Source organism: Cydia strobilella, chromosome Z, assembly GCF_947568885.1.
Source record: "Cydia strobilella chromosome Z, ilCydStro3.1, whole genome shotgun sequence".
Taxonomy (NCBI): Eukaryota; Metazoa; Arthropoda; class Insecta; order Lepidoptera; family Tortricidae; genus Cydia; species Cydia strobilella.
Genome location: NC_086068.1, coordinates 21,265,824 through 21,282,695, shown reverse-complemented (window position 1 = coordinate 21,282,695; position 16,872 = coordinate 21,265,824). Strand labels below are relative to the sequence as shown.

At 39.5% G+C, this 16,872-nt stretch overlaps 1 protein-coding gene across 4 annotated transcripts in view; it reads right to left on the bottom strand.

Moving 5' to 3' along the window:
• The window catches only part of LOC134754319 (protein DDI1 homolog 2), a 30,559-nt gene extending 15,608 nt beyond the window's left edge, over nt 1-14,951 (bottom strand). For all 4 annotated transcript variants that reach the window (XM_063690577.1, XM_063690579.1, XM_063690578.1 and 1 more), the window contains exons 1-7: nt 14,509-14,951; nt 14,043-14,255; nt 13,873-13,939; nt 13,604-13,762; nt 8,732-8,830; nt 7,872-8,034; nt 434-620 (exon numbers count right to left, since the gene is read on the bottom strand). In XM_063690577.1, the coding sequence (XP_063546647.1) occupies nt 434-620; nt 7,872-8,034; nt 8,732-8,830; nt 13,604-13,762; nt 13,873-13,939; nt 14,043-14,255; nt 14,509-14,770 (1,150 nt within the window). In that variant the 5' untranslated portion in view covers nt 14,771-14,951. The remainder of the gene's footprint in view (nt 1-433; nt 621-7,871; nt 8,035-8,731; nt 8,831-13,603; nt 13,763-13,872; nt 13,940-14,042; nt 14,256-14,508) is intronic.
• Between the last annotated feature and the right edge of the window lie 1,921 nt (nt 14,952-16,872).

Sequence of the window (16,872 nt, the reverse complement as noted above, 5' to 3'; positions counted from 1 at the left end):
GGTGGATGCGAGCGGCACAGGATCGGTCGGAGTGGCGAGCCTTGGGGGAGGCCTATGTCCAGCAGTGGTCGTCTATCGGCTGACATGATGATGATGATACATATTTTTGGCACATTATCCGTATCGATATTTTTTAGATGCGACTGTACCTAATAGATGAGTAACCATTAAAGCTCTAAATTAAAAACCTTACGTATACGGGCATTTGGTCGGTTACGAAACAAGACATTTTTGTTTCAAATACGTGCAAGACGGGCTGTCTTTCGTTACGTGTATTATCTGATCTAATCCCTAGTACATCAAACAATATTTGCAATTTTTATTGGTTTATAAATTGCTATTTTTAGTTGTAGTTTATCAAAATTATATGAATAAATTTACAGTAAGTTTGTTTATCGTTTGTAAAAATATTGATTTTTTCTTATTCTCCCACCTTTAGACTTTTCAATAGCTTCTTTGACTTGTCTCTCTTCATGGTCACGCATGGATTGATTAACGATTTCATCCTCCGAAGTGCCGGACAGGCGGGCACACTCAGGCAGATCAGATTCTGGCAAGAAGTGAGTTTCGGTGCCTGTGGTTCCTATGCGAAGTACATTCCTCTCCAAGTCTATATTGCACTGTAAACATTGGGTATCTTATTAGTAGATTAAATATAAATTACTTTATTTATACACTAACCACATTACTCAAATAATCTTTAAACTAATTACTACTGTCATGAATGGTAAAACTATTCCGTTCTCAACAGAGGTCAACGGTAACACTGGTCCAGAAACTGACCTGGAACAAGCATGTGGACGGAACTATACAAAAGGCTAGATCAGCCTTGGCAATATGTTGTCGTTTAGCAGGCAACCGATGGGGTCTAAAACTCAAAATTGCCTTGTGGCTGTACACATCTATAGTGAGGCCGATAATGTCTTACGCCTCTGTAGCATGGTACAGGAAAACGACGCAGAAGGTAACAGTGACGAAGCTTGGCAGCCTGCAAAGAACTGCCTGTGTCATCGTCACTGGAGCCATGTCATCCTCCCCGACGGCAACCCTAGAGGCCATACTAAATCTACCGCCCCACCCCCTTCACCTGCATCTGGAATTGGAGGCGAGATCTAGTATGATTAGAATAGCGGGCGCGAAGAAACTGGTTATCGCAAACTCTGAGACTGTTTAAGGAATCAGTGTACGATATTCCTGTTCTTCGGATGCCATCCGACACTATGGCACCCAAATTTTGTCCACTAAAACTTTACTCAGTGGAACTCCCCAAAAGGGAGGACTGGTCAATCCACGGAGTAGAATGGAAATGGCAAGTGGGCGTTCCCATGTATTGTACATATAGTACTAGCGGTTACGGCGATATTTGCATCGAAAGCTGCACTTGATGCAGAAAGCAAGCCGCTTTGCCCAGTGATACTAGGGACCAATCTGAATGATTTCATCCGAGGAAACACAAATTTCATCCACTGGAATTCAAGAAGGCGGACCTTTTCCAAAATGGCGGCTGCAAAATTAAAAAAAATTGTAGACAAAACGGGTGCACCGATTTTAGTGATTGATATATCAATCAATTCGTATTGACACCTGTAATCGGAAAAAAAAAATACCATTTAAGAAATTAAAGATGGCGGCCGAATATTAAGAAAATTATGTTTTTATTTTTATTTATTTTTCCTTCTACTGAAAATAACAACTAAATGTTCTATAGTATGGTCACATATTCTTTCATTTAAATGAAACCTGATAATATTAGCTACAAAATAAAATAAAAAACTTGACAATCCGTTGAGTAGTTTTTTAACTATACGCATTACAAAAAGCGCGTAACACCCGTCCGAAACGGCCCCCTCGCATCAAAACTGACAACTTTGATGAGATTTCTTTATATTTAAAGGTAAAAAAAGAAAATAATACATATTTACTTTATTTATTGAGCTATAAATAAATGTATTGCCGCTTATTATTTGTGACGTTCCACGGAAAAAGGAACCTTATGGAGGATGGCGCTTACGTCGCATAGCACCGCGATAGTATTGGAGCGGCGTTAATAATAGCTTAAGCGCCAACCGCCATAAGGTACCTTTATCCGTGGGACGTCACATTTACTCGTCTTTATCATCTTGGTCCGATGTGGCTGAACTGTAAAAAAAAGAAAATTCATACGAAATCAGAACAAAATATACCTACCTAATATAATTAAATTGAATATATGTGACATTTTCAACCAAAAGGTACTACATTGTCGCTTGTCAGTAAGGTTGATTTCAAATTGAAGCTCTATGGAAATAGCGCCTTATTGACAACTGACAATAAGTACCCTTTTGATTGAAAATGGCACATATAGAAATGAACTACGCCAAGCCAAACTGTCCCGCCCCTCCATTACTATTTCAATGTGTGTAGTATTGAAATAGTAATGAAGGGGCGGGACAGTTTGGCGTAGCTTATCTATGAGTACCTTTCGTTTTTGCAGTTGCCTTTGCATGCGCTGCATTCTGCATTGCACTGTGCAGGGTAGAGCCACCCTCCGACACGTGCAGCGCATTGTTTCGCAACCTTTTTTACAGCCGCAATGGTCCAGGTATGATAATTCACGCCATATCTCCCTGGCTTCAGACCATTGCGGTTCCCAAATGTCATTAGATGACCCCAAGAGGATGGCAACGGCACAGAGGCATCATCAAGAATAAGGGCATTGCCCCATAAGTGGCCCGCTTGATATGTGACACGGAGCGCGTGTTTATGTAATGCTGCCGAGTGCCGATGTTGGTGGGATGCTGGTTACCTACCAATTTATTTTTAGTAGCAAATAGTTCCTTGCGTACCAAGTTCAGCGACGAATGCGCTGTTTGAGGGTCATATAGGTAGCAGGTGAACTTATGGGGCAATGCCCTTATTCTTGATGATGCCTCTGTTCCATTGCCATCCTCTTGGGGTTGGAAGTCATCTAATGATAGATGGGAACCGCAATGGTCTGAAGCCAGGGAGATATGGCGTTTCTCATACCTGGACCATTGCGACTGTAAAAAAGGTTGCGAAACAATGTGCTGCACGTGTCGGAGGGTGGGTCTACCCTGCACAGTGCAATGCAGAATGCAGCATATGCAAAGGCAACTGCAAAAACGAAAGGTACTCATAGATAAACTACGCCAAACTGTCCCGCCCCTCCATTACTATTTCAATACTACACACATTCTTCTTCTTCTTCTTCTTCTACCTAAGCCTTTTCCGATTATCTGGGGTCGGCTCTCCTTGTCCTCTTTCTCCACATAGGACGATTTTGTGCTGTTCCGGCGTCAATATTTGTGTTTTTCAGGTCATTTTGGACCGTTGTCAGCCAAGTAGCAGGGCGTCTTTCACGGCCCCGTTTCGTCGTTGGTAGATCCAATGCCACTCGTACCATGTGATCTGAAGACCGCCTGAGTACGTGACCGTACCAGCGTAGTCGCTTTTCCTTCAGCTTTTCTTCAATAGGAGCGATTTTAAAACTGCCTTTCACGTATTCGTTACGGATCCTATCCCTCCGGGTGACTCCAGCTGACCAGCGAAGTATGCGCATCTCTGTTATATGCAGCTTTTGAACGTTTTGTTTTGTTGATGCCCTGCATTCGGTTCCATAAAGTATGGCGGGTCGCACTGCGGTTTTATATAATTTACCCTTTATTTTTCAAGGCATTCTGTTATCACACAACACCGGTCAACTGCCTCCACTTCATCCAGCCTACTGTGGTTCTATGAGTTACGTCTCTATCAATTTTACCGTCGTTGCTGATTATCGACCCTAAGTATTCAAATTCTTTCACTGTAGGCAGTGGGACATCATTTATGTAGAGCTTGATTGAGTTGGGATCTGTTGTACCGTCAAACAAACATGACATGTTTTCTGTTTTCTTACGGCTTACTCTCAAACCATTTTCCTCTAATGATTTAGTCCAAATGTTTAGATGATTTTGGGGTCTTCGACATTGTCTGATATTAGGGCGACGTCATCAGCATATAATATGTTCCATGGCACTGCTTTTTGGTGAGCCCTTGTTAGGTAATCTATGGTGACGTTAAATAATAACGGGCTTAATATTGACCCTTGATGTACTCCGTTGCTTATTTCAAACTTTCAGGTTCTTCATGAAACCTCAATGCTACAGACATTGAAATAGTAATGGAGGGGCGGGACAGATTGGCGTAGTTCATTTCTATATATTCAATTTAATTCTATTAGGTAGGTATATTTTTTTCTGATTTCATATGAATTTTCTTTTTTTTACAGTTTAACCACATCGGACGAAGATGATAAAGAGGAGTAAATGTGACGTCCCACGGGTAAAGGTACCTTATGGCGGTTGGCGCTTAAGCTATTATTAACGCCGCTCTAATACTATCGCGGTGCTATGCGACGTAAGCGCCAGCCTCCATAAGGTTCCTTTTTCCGTGGAACGTCACAAATAATAAGCGGCAATACATATATTTATAGCTCAATAAATAAAGTAAATATGTATTTTTTTCTTTTTTTACCTTTAAATATAAAGAAATATCATCAAAGTTGTCAGTTTAGACGCGAGGGGGCCGTTTCGGACGGGAGTTACGCGCTTTTTGTAATGCGTATAGTTAAAAAACTACTCAACGGATTGTCAAGTTTTTTATTTTATTTTGTAGCTAATATTATCAGGTTTCATTTAAATGAAAGAATATGTGACCATACTATAGAACATTTAGTTGTTATTTTCAGTAGAAGGAAAAAAAAACATAATTTTCTTAATATTCGGCCGCCATCTTTAATTTCTTAAATGGTATTTTTTTTTCCAATTACAGGTGTCAATACGAACTGATTGATATATCAATCACTAAAATCGGTGCACCCGTTTTGTGTCTACAATTTTTTTAAATTTTGCAGCCGCCATTTTGGAAAAGGTCCGCCATCTTGAATTCTAGTGGATGAAATTTGTGTTTCCTCGGATGAAATCATTCAGATTGGTCCCTAGTATCACTTGGCAAAGCGGCTTGCTTTCTGCATAAAGTGCAGTTTCATTTTGCTAACCGCTATAGCTAATATAGGTATTGTCGTGGTCGACTCACTTTATGCACAGACTATGATCAGTAGTTTTGTTAACTACATACTTGAATGACGTTCATGTGACACGTATGTTTATGTAACAAAATATTGTTTATTAAATTTAAAATGCCGTATTGTGTGCCGAAATAATAGTTATATAATATTTTTTTTCCAAAATGTAAAATAACTTAGGCTACTCAAATGCTACGGCGAATGCCAAATAGACATCATAATGGGAAGCTTACAGTCACATATGACCTTTTGTTTTCGGACGTCACTGCCGTCATTGGTGTGTCAGTCAGTTCTCAACAGCTGGCTACTCGTAGGCGTGTAGATATCTCTGACTTACCAGTGTAGCGTGACCGTAAGTTCCGTAACAAAATATGCGTAATCGGCTGATTACGCAGCCATTCGTCAAATCCTTAATTCGTCAAGTTAGTCATTTGTCAAATCCCTGATTCGTCAAGTTAGACATTCGTCAAATCCTTGATTCGTCAAGTTAGACATTCGTAAAATCCTTGATTTGTCAAGTTAGACATTCGTCAAATCCTTGATTCGTCAAATTAGAGATTCGTCAAATTTCTAACGACATTTGTCATACGTTTAGCTGACCTTAGTTTACAGTCTAACGTACGAAACCATGGTCCCACCGCACTGTTTCTTTAAAAAAAACATATCCTTCACATCTAAACTAGACGGGCTGCCTATTTTTGGGCAGTTTGCCCTTCGGGCATCTGAAGCTACCTAACGAACCTAACCTACCTACCTACATACGCTTTTTCCCCAAAGTGTAATGTTTTTACGGACGTCACACTAAATCAACAGGTAGGTAGGATAGGTTTGTTAGGTTGCTTTGGATGCCCGAAGGGCAAACCGCCGAGAAATAGGAGCCCCGCTACTCGACTCAGGGTAAGTAGGAAATGTTCAATGGACAAGTATCTATTTTGGCAAATTAAAGATTTGACGAATGTCTAACTTGACAAATCAAGGAATTGACGAATGTCTAACTTGACGAATCAACGATTTGACGAACCTCCTTGACAAATCAAGGATTTGACGAATGGCTAACTTGACGAATTAAGGATTTGACGAATGGCTGCGAAATCGGATAGCTTACTTATACCGGTTTCTTTAGCCCTTCACTCGCGTATGATAAGTAAGCGATTTTAATATTTTTTATAATTTTTATTAAAGCTTCATCTAGTGTTGAGTAGCTGCATTAGATTAGTGTTAGGCGAGCTTTTGTAAAATAATTAAAGAGCAGATTATGTTTCATAACTTTGATGTTATATTTTAGACCGTGTTATATGTTACCTACAGTTGATATTAATTCTAAAAATGTCAACCGGTAAAACCCTATTGGAATGGAAAGTTGCTATTAATGTATGCCGTGTTGTACTACTTGTACTTAACTATGGCTGTGTGAGTTTGGCGACACTGGTTTTCATACTAAAAAGCTGTCATTTCATATCCACTAGTTTATTAATTCGTGGGTCAAACAGTCAAATTAAGTGGAAAGAAGGAAGCCTGAGGTGGTACACTGATGGCTGTACCACACACTGATGGCTCCAAATCCGGATCTGAAGTAGGCTGCGGAGTATATGGTGAAGCGCCTAGGAAAAGCATCAGCTTAAAAACCTAGGACGTTTTTGCTCTATATTCCAGAGGTATACGCCATTATAGAATGTGCGTCAATCAATCTGCAAAGCAACTACGTCAACCACACTATCTATATCCATTCGGATAGCAGGCACTCTTAGTCCTAACCTCTGATATCACCACATCGAGGCTGGTTGAAAACTGCAGGCAACTATTGAACAATCTTGGAGCCAGGAACAAGGTTGTTCTTCGTTGGGTCTCGGGCATGCGGGTATCGTAGGAAACGAAAAGGCCGACGAGCTCGCGTGAGTAAGGGCTAAGGGGAAGAACTACAGTCCTGAGCCGTTTTGTGGTATTCCCAGAAGCCTAACGCGGCTCACCCTAAAGACCTACTGTCACTACAAAACCATTCAACTTTAGAGGGAAAAAACAGGTTTGAACACTTTGAACCATTCCAAAGCGCTTATCAAGGCCTTCAGCAAAAAGGCGTCTTCGAACGCGTTAGCGCTGTCTAGAAACCAACTGCGCAACTTGGAAAGGTGCTTACCGGGCATTGCGGCTTAAATAAGCACATGCACACTATGGGGAAACGTGACATGGGGCGGTGCAGACTCTGTATGGAGGCAGAGGACACGCCCTTGCACATCCTCACATAGTGCCCTTGCCTAATGCGTCTTCTTCCTCGCGTTATCCCGGCATTTTGCCACGGCTCCTGGGAGCCTGGGGTCCGCTTGACAACTAATCCTAAGAATTGACGTAGGCAGTAGTTTTTACGAAAGCGACTGCCATCTGACCTTCCAACCCAGAGGGGGAACTAGGCCTTGTTAGGATCAGTCCGGTTTCCTCACGATGTTTTTCTTCATCGAAAAGCGACTGGTAAATATCAAATGATATTTCGTACATAAGTTCCGAAAAACTCATTGGTACGAGCCGGGGTTTGAATCCGCGACCTCCGGATTGAAAGTCGCACGCTCTTACCGCTAACGCCACCAGCGCTTCTTACTTTCCCTTGCCTAATGCGTACTCGTGACTTAATCCTGGGCGGACACATATTGCGCCCGGAGGAGTTAAAGTCTCTCGAGATCAAATAGATCCTGCAGCTGTTTGAAGTTGCAGGTTTGGATCGAGAGTTGTAGTAGGTGGCGATCACAATAGATCAGGGAGGGCTTTGGAGCCTTATATAGCCCCTAACACGAAGAAGAAGAATTACAACAACACTCACCTGATGTCTCTTTAACATGTCTAATCCCAGTAGCATATCCATTGGCTGTTCCTCCAAAACTGAGAAAGATGTGGTCAGAAAGTCCTTTTCTATTCTCATTTGCACCATGTGAATGCGGCCTATAATTCTCTGCACTCCAACACCTTTAGCAATGCCCGCCCATCTGTTCACAAAAAACACAATTATTTTGTGATACGCAAAAGACACCTGGTTTAGACTGAAGAAGAACATTCAAAAAACCAAATAACAGACAGAAAAAGAGTTAAAGAGTTTGTTATGTATAGTATGAATTTTCTCAAATGATTTTTGTGCCAGCGGTTAGCTCCCGTATAAGCCACGCGTCAAAGCAACAATGTCCTTTAAAAAGCAACTGTATCGTGGTGGTTTTAAGGTTCAAGTCTATGTACATCTAACATGTTTTGGTAATGTAGGATAATCTCACCACCTTAAAACCAATACGAAATAGCAGCTTTTTAAACGACATTGTTGCTTTGACACGCGCTCAAAACGGAAGCTGGCCGCTCCCAAAAAATAAACAATGGCTTTTGTTTAATAGATTAGGGTTTTAAGCGTAAAAAAAATCTTTTGAGAAAATTCATGGACGCATCGATTATGGTCAGAATTAAATTAAAAAAAGCTGTAAAAGTAAAAAGCACTAGTTAGCAAAAACCAACTTTGCGAACGCTAAACATTTACGTAAAGTAGCACTTTTTGAGCAACTGTATTAAAATAATAATTAACTTAATAATTTTCCATCGATGGGCACGGGAATATCTGAAGTGGTCCGCGAAATTATTAATAGGCATAAGCTTTTAAACAGTTAGTGGTTCCTGGCAAAACAATATAATGCTTTGGCTCACCTGGTGTCAACAAGTCGCATGATATTGCATCTTTCTGCACAGGCTGCGGACATGATAGTTGTTTGTGCACCAGAATCTATAAAAGCCTTGACGGGAAAGCTGCAATAATATGATACAATACAATTTTAAATCATTGTAGTCAGTCCGTCTGGTTGTCTTACAATGTGTGCTCGCAAAATTTTTGTACTACTTGGCCCCAGCAGAAATAATAGAATCAAGGATACAACATTCCATCAAAAAACTGAACACAGTTTGAATTTACCTTGTTAAGAGTGGCTAACCCAACGAGACAAAAATAATCAAGTACCTATTTGTCAATAAAACGTGTAGGTAAAAATAGTGTAGGTATGTACTTAGTGGTAAATTATTAAATTTTAGTAAATATTGTAAAAATGGTACCTAAAATAATAGATTTTATCAATAAATGCCTCAATTAATTTTTAACAAGCAGAAACATCTGCGATCGATGCTATTAAGCTTAGAATAAATTTAAAAGTGGAAAAATTACTGCCTTGGGTGAGACTTGAACTCACGGCCCCTGGATCGATACTCCAGCGCTCTGCCAACTGAGCCACCAAGACCTCATCCATAGTCAGCAAATCTTCCCACTATATGGGTCTAGGGGACCCTAGCGACATCTACCGTAAGAGTGTTACACTTCTTAAACGGCCACCGGAGTTCCAAGTCATATTGGAAATTCATCAGTTACGATGTGCTACCCATTCTAAATTAATTTTTAACAAGCAGAAACGTCTGCGATCGATGCTATTAAGCTTAGAATAAATTTAAAAGTGGAAAAATTACTGCCTTGGGTGAGACTTGAACTCACGGCCTCTGGATCGATACTCACGGTTACGTGTATATACTATGTCTATTATTAGGTCAGAGGGTCTACCGCGAAAACCGAAATTCGCAAATTGCGGGGATCTTTCTCTTTTACTCCAATGAAGGCGTAATTAGAGTGACAGAGAAAGATGCCCGCAATTTGAACTTCGATTTTCGCGGTATAGCCCAGGCACGGAATGTCACGGAATGTTTGTAAACTTCAGTCTCATGAATAATAGGAAAAAGAGAATTAAATATAAATTATACTCTAGCCCTATGAAATTTTAGGCATGAGAGCCAAATGACAAGAAGGCATCCTATCCACGAAATCTTGATTTACTGTATCATATCGCGGTCGCGTATCATGATTTTTAGTTTAGAAAGATGCGAAAAGATAGACAATAATTATGTCTTTTTTGTATCAAAACTAACGATCACAAAACATGCTGGTAGGTGCTACGCGACCGAAATATAATACGCTAAAATTATACAAACGTGTCGCCATTTTATAAGAAACTAGCTTTTGCCCGCGACTTCGTCTGCGTGGAATTAGTAATTTGGATATCTTAATTCTTAAACAATTCTGCTTTTTAATCCATCCTTTTTTTACTCCCAAATTGGTCCACACTATACATTTCCACCCCATTTTTTTCATCCTTAAGGGATGATTTCGGGGATAAAAGTTATTTTATATCATTTCCCACAGCTCAAACCATCCCCATACCAAGTTTCATCTAAATCGGTTGAGCGGTTATTGATTCCCCATACAAATTTCCACCCCCCTTGAGGGGTGACTTCTGGGATAAAATGTATCCTATGTCCTTCCCCGGGACTCAAACTATCTGTATACCAAATTTCAACTAAATCGGTTTAGCGGTTTAAGCGTGAAGAGGTAACACACAGACAGACAGACAGACAGACAGAGGCATACTTTCGCATTTATAATATTAGTATGGATAATTATGTATAAGATTTCATATTCTGTGGGTATAGTCAGCATCAAATAGATAGTGACAGCCAGTGATTCATCTGAAGACGTCACATTTCCTGATTTCATTAAGCGTTCAGTCTTAGGCTGCCTGTCCACAGGAGCGAAGCGAGGTGGCGGAGCGATGAGCGAGGAAAAATCTCCGCTCTGAAATTTTAATGAAATTCTATTGCTGGTTTTTTTTCCCGCTTACCGCTCCGCTTACCGCTCCGCTCCAGTGGACAGGCAACCTAACTTTTAGAACCATACTCTAGCGGCGTGTTGACGCTGCAACGGGTCTCTAGTGTAACATATATGTGCAGTGTTATATTTTAAAACATCACTATAAAGGCCACTGCACCTTAATATTGCTGTTTCATTGAAAACAACTTCTAATGCCAAATTTAAAAATAATCTTATGAATCTGACCAAGTAGTATTGTGATTAAAGCAACATTTCCATTTTATGGTTAGTCAAGTTACATTAGTATACTATACATACTTGATGAAGCAATTACTATAGCACTTTAAAAAAAGCTGTTATTGAATACATACCTATCTACAACCAACCTGGGATCATGTCATTCATAAAGCTTAAACTTCGAGCAACACCAGGAAAGGAGTCAGCATTCGCACTATTTCCCCTCTGCCAAAGCACATGCCCAACAGGGCATGCACACAACTAACGCGATGCATGTTGTGACTCATCCATACACAAAAAGTGATTGAGGTGTGCAAGATATCACTTGGGCTGCTCCCTTCCAACGTGTCGGAAGCCGGTGTTGCTCGAAGACTTTAAAGATTTTGGTTTGAATGTTAGTGACAGATAAGGATTAACAAATTTTAAGTGAATTTTAACCACAGTAGTAGGTATTACAGACATTTATGAATAACACCACTTATAATTTGTCACCGCACCACAGCTTGGAATCTACTTGTTGCAGAAATGTATGCAATGCAATTAAATGAAGTTACCAATAGCTGTTACAGCAGTTCTGCATAGCGGGGCAGAATGGCACCATTAACTACAGAATGAGATAAATGATAACTATCTCAACAATACAATAACTGCTACATGTAAAAGCTTTATATTCTCTGTTCTATCTATCTATCTGTTAGTTTTTGCATATAGTCATTTAGTCATTTAGTCATTTATTCAATATTGCATTGTCATGTACATAATAAGGTGTTACATTTTATATAGCCCGTTCATGACACCCTGTAAGGGCACACAATAGCTGTTATAACTGTGTGTTATAACTGTTATTTATTATCACTAACTCAAAGTCACGGCGACCAGACGACGTATCACTAGAAAACCGTAATGAGGTCCCATCAATACTAGAAAGAGAAGTCGAACAGGCTATAAAAACCCAAAAAAGGGGCAAACCTCCTGGTTCTGATTGCATCACTAACGAACTCCTGTTAGCAACACAGCATGCTATCATACCAGCTCTAACTTCGACTTTTAATGATGTATTAGAAACCGAAATCATACCACATCAATGGACCACTTCTACTATAACTCTGATACACAAAAAGGGAGACAGAAACGATGTGGGAAACTATAGACCAATAAGTCTAATGTCAAATATATATAAAATATTTGCAAAGATCATCTTAAACCGCATAACTAAAGTGCTTGACGAGAACCAACCACAGGAACAGGCAGGATTCCGAAGCAATTACTCAGTCGTCGATCATGTCCATGTGGTAAGGCAAATATTTGAAAAGTATAAGGAATTCCGCCTACCAGTGTACTGCTGCTTCAAAGACTACTAAGGCCTTTGATTCCTTGGACCACAATACAATCTGGAATGCTTTAAAAAAACAGGGAGTGGAAGAAAAGTACATTAGAATAATAAAGAACATATATATGGGTACAGCTACGGTTAAGCTAGAAAAAGAAGGAGGAATCATCAATCTAGAAAAGGGCGTACGACAAGGAGATCCACTCGCCGAAACTATTCACCGCAGTGCTTGAGGATGTCTTTAGACGTTTTGAATGGGAAGGCTGTGGCCTAAGAATTAATGGCGAGTACCTTACAAACTTAAGATTCGCTGACGACATCATCTTATTCGCAAAATCCTCTCATGAGCTCCAAACAATGCTAACAGACCTTGATACACATAGCAAAGAGGTGGGCTTAAACATGAACGCATCTAAAACCAAGGCAATGACGAACAGAGAGAAAGAACTAATCACAGTGAACAACATTCCCATTGACTATGTGGATGACTATACATATTTAGGCCAAATAATTAAAATAGATAATATGTCAAGTAAAGAAACTGAGACACGTATAGGTCATGCTTGGAAGAGATATTGGTCATGCAGAGAAATAATGAAAGACAAAACAATGAACATCTCAGTTAAAGGAAAATTATTTAATACCTGCATACTCCCTATTTTAACATATGGATGACAAACTTGGGCGCTCACCAAATCACAACAAACCAAACTTCGTACTTGCCAACGAAGCATGGAACGAAGCGATAGCTAAAGACGCCGGTTCGAATCCGGCCTTCACCACTGGAGGGCTTCGTCACTTTTTCTTTAATATATGACATCTATTACAGTTTTTAATTTATATATAGTAGTGTGACTACTTTAAAAAACACAAATCAAAATATTTAATAAAATAATTTGATTTGTTCCCAAACTTGTTCATGGAACGAAGCATGATGGGAAAGAGGAAAATAGATAAAATCAACCACAACATAATCAGAAAGCTACAAAGACCCAAGATGTGGTGCAAAAACTGAGAACACTTAAATGGAAATGGGCTGGCCATGTAATTAGAGGAGAAGACAAATGGAACAAATCAGCAACACTATGGTACCCAAGAGAAGGGAAGATAAAGAGAGGAAAACCTTTCAGAAGATGGCAGGATGATCTGGTAAAGACAGCTGGCAAAACCTGGAATAGACTGGCACAGAAGAGAGAAGAATGGAAAATGTTGGGAGAGGCCTTTGCCAAAGGGCACACAGAATTAGCAATGGAAGACAATTAAACAAACGATACCACATATTCTGATAAAAGGCTATAAAATAAAATAAAATATTATCACTAAGCATTACCCATTAACATGGCAGTTGATGTAAAGCATAACCACGGTTCCAAAGGTCTCTGGGTTGTACTCCATAGCCGCTTCCATATTGGCCTCTATGTTTTTTTGTCTGATTTCTTCAGCAATCATTCTCTGGGCCTCTGTATCAAATGGATCAGAGTTCATCATTCTATAGAGAAGACATAAAACACAACTTAGTATTGCTTTAGGATATTATGATAAAAAATATATGAAACACAAAGCCAGTAAGGATTAAAATAAAACAGGTAAAATACTTGCCTTATTCTTTGTTGTTGGCGTTCAGTTCTGGCAGACACTTGTTCACGGAGGACACTAGCAAAGGTATCTGTAAAATAGTAAACATCAGATGTAAACAGTGACTGTAGCTAAGATTAAGCTAGCTAACTATATGTATATGTAATTAGGTTTCAGTTTATTCTGCTTCTTACCAAGGTTTCCACTAGTAAGTGCATCAGCTAGTCTAGGATTGTTCTGCTTGAGGAGAGCCAGTTGGTCCGGGTTTGCCAGAAACATTTCTCTTATTATACGAGGATCTTCTTCCACGGGTGGACCCCGGGCTGCCATGGATGTGCTTGCCGTGCTTGCACCTGGTGGTACTTGGATATTGCTGAAGTCCAGGCTAGCCAGGCCTGTTGGTAAAGCTGTAAAACAATACTAATATAAACAACTAACTCAACACAGAAATGGTTTTGCTACGTGTAATTTGACAGACTTAATTTTTTTACTTGACAATTTTAATTGATTTTAAATTTGACAACAGATGCCATTGAAATTGTTTTGGAGTGATTTGTCAATATTGACATAACAGATGACAAAGCAAAACGCAAGTCATGATGTCACTATCACACTGGGTGGGTGCATAGTAGTATGTGTATGTGAACAAAAACACTTTACCTTGGCTGGAGTCGGTAGCATTGATTTCAGGCGCGTGCTGCAGCATGTGCAGCAGCACCAGCACATCTCCATCATGTACACCGTGCTCCTTGAGTGATTTCTTGTCGTCTAATAGAGGCTTGCCATTGAAATTCAATGTAATATCTTTAGCTGGAAATCCAGATTCTATTTCGCAAAAAGCCTTGAAATTTTCCAATTCCAAATCCTCCGACACGTCTAAGACGAATATTTCGTCGTTTAGAGTAGTAACTGTAACTTTCATTGTCGAATGTGGTTGGGATGCCGCCTTTGATGGGAGTCTACCTACTTTACAAAGCTTACTTTTCAATATTTATCAATTATTTTTAGAAAACTATATACATATGCATTTTAAATTGTGTTAATATAATATTAAGTTGCCTCAATATCTTTTAAACAACGAAACTACTATACCAACTACTATACACCGCACGAAATAAAACTTTCTTGCTGCTTGATAAAATAATGTAAATTCATGACGGTGGACGGTGGGTGGGAGGTATTTTTAGTGATGTGATATATTAGCTACGTTACCGGTTTAAATACACAAGATTATTATGCTTTTTATTAAAGAATATAACTAAATATAAGATAAAGAAAATGTCACCTAAATATATATCACCTAAGCGTTTATTACATGGGTAGATGCTACTGGGACGTAAATGATCAAGAATATTGAAATCTATATAACAATTTATTAAATTTACACTAATAAAATAATACACAATCTCGTTTTAGCTTAAAGATAAGGTTCAGTTTACTATATGTAAGTAGGAGATACGAATTAAGTTTAGATGAAGTTAAATTAAGTAAGTTCAAGTTAAATTAAGTGAAATTAAGTTAAGTTAATGGTCTAATTTTAAGCATTCTACAAGGGCAAGAGTGGGTTCGAAGCCTAGATACTGGGTCTGTCTACTAGAGAGTTGGCCGGTCTTCCAGTACAATACCCCACGTCCCTCGGATGTGCGTAGCGTGGTGGTTTGACTTGAGGCCAGGAGACGAAGCGCGGCCAAGGTCAAGGTCGCCCAAGGTCGACACGAAGGCAGCTCACGACGGTAGCTAAGCCGTCGGAGGGAGCGCTTTAGGTAGCGGTCATAGGCTTCATCAAGCCCAAGGTCATTGTGGCAAAATGCCTACCCCGTAGGGTGTTCCTGGAACGCGTCCAATAATAAAATTAGTCCCGTGTTCAATATTCGCCCTGAACTGGTAACCATCACACGCTAGCACTAACAGGAGGTGAGTCTTTATTTACAATGAAGCAATCATTTAGTGTGATGGGCAGTCCAGGTACATGAAAAAGCGTTGCGGTGAAACGAGGATCAGATACTAGCATAATTATACCACAATATGATAAGAGGCGCTAATTTAATTTAAATAACGGTAGAAAATAAATGCCGCAGGCAAACCCGCAGATAACGCTAGTTTTAGTTTATAGCAATATCAGATCTTCGTTGCATTACAAAAGGAAAGCGGTGCAGTACAATAATATGAGTGATTATATTTATTCATCAAAGCTTTTCCTTATAAATAACGCCTGCATGTGTTGCTAATTAAGCAAGATCTAGTATAAAGAGGCACAGCCTGTGCGTTGTAATGTCGGGAGGCGAAAAGGTGAATGTCAGCGACAGCGGCGCCCGCGAGCGCGGAGACGCGCGCGGTGCACGACGGAAGGGTGAGGTGATCAGCGGCCGATCCGGTTAGGCGTATGAATATAAAGAATACCTATCACAGCGTAGGAAATCTTTAAAGAAAAAAATGGTTATTTTATTATTATACCTATGAGCTTAGGTCAAAATTAATAGAAGGTTACAAGGTATAAGTGTTTGTAAGCTATAAATACCAATACTTTTATTATTCAAAGAGCGTAAGTAGTTATAGAATAAAAGGTATCCTAAGGCAACAAATAACTTTGTGAGCGTTACTATTTAACATTCACGTTATACGTGACAGTGAGAACAAGAACTTAAGTTTCTTATAAATTGTCATCAATATTGAACATTGGAAAATACCTTACACTTCTTCAAGCCGTAACAGACTACCGCACCGCAGAGCGACATTGGTGCGCCGCATCCATAAGTGAAAGCGAGAAAGAGATAGGTATCTCTCTCTGGATTTAAACAGCTATTTAAACATCTCAAACTAAACGTGTCAAAATAGAAAAAAAAACCTTATTCTGTGCTTTAACGTCCTTTAACTTGAGCATTTTGGAATACTAAGGGCCAGTTGCACCCACAATTAACCATGCAATTAACAGAATGATTAACGTCAAGCAGCAAAGAACTATGAAACTTTCTATACAATAAAATTTAGCGAACGGTGCAACCGACCCTAATATAGGTGAATTAA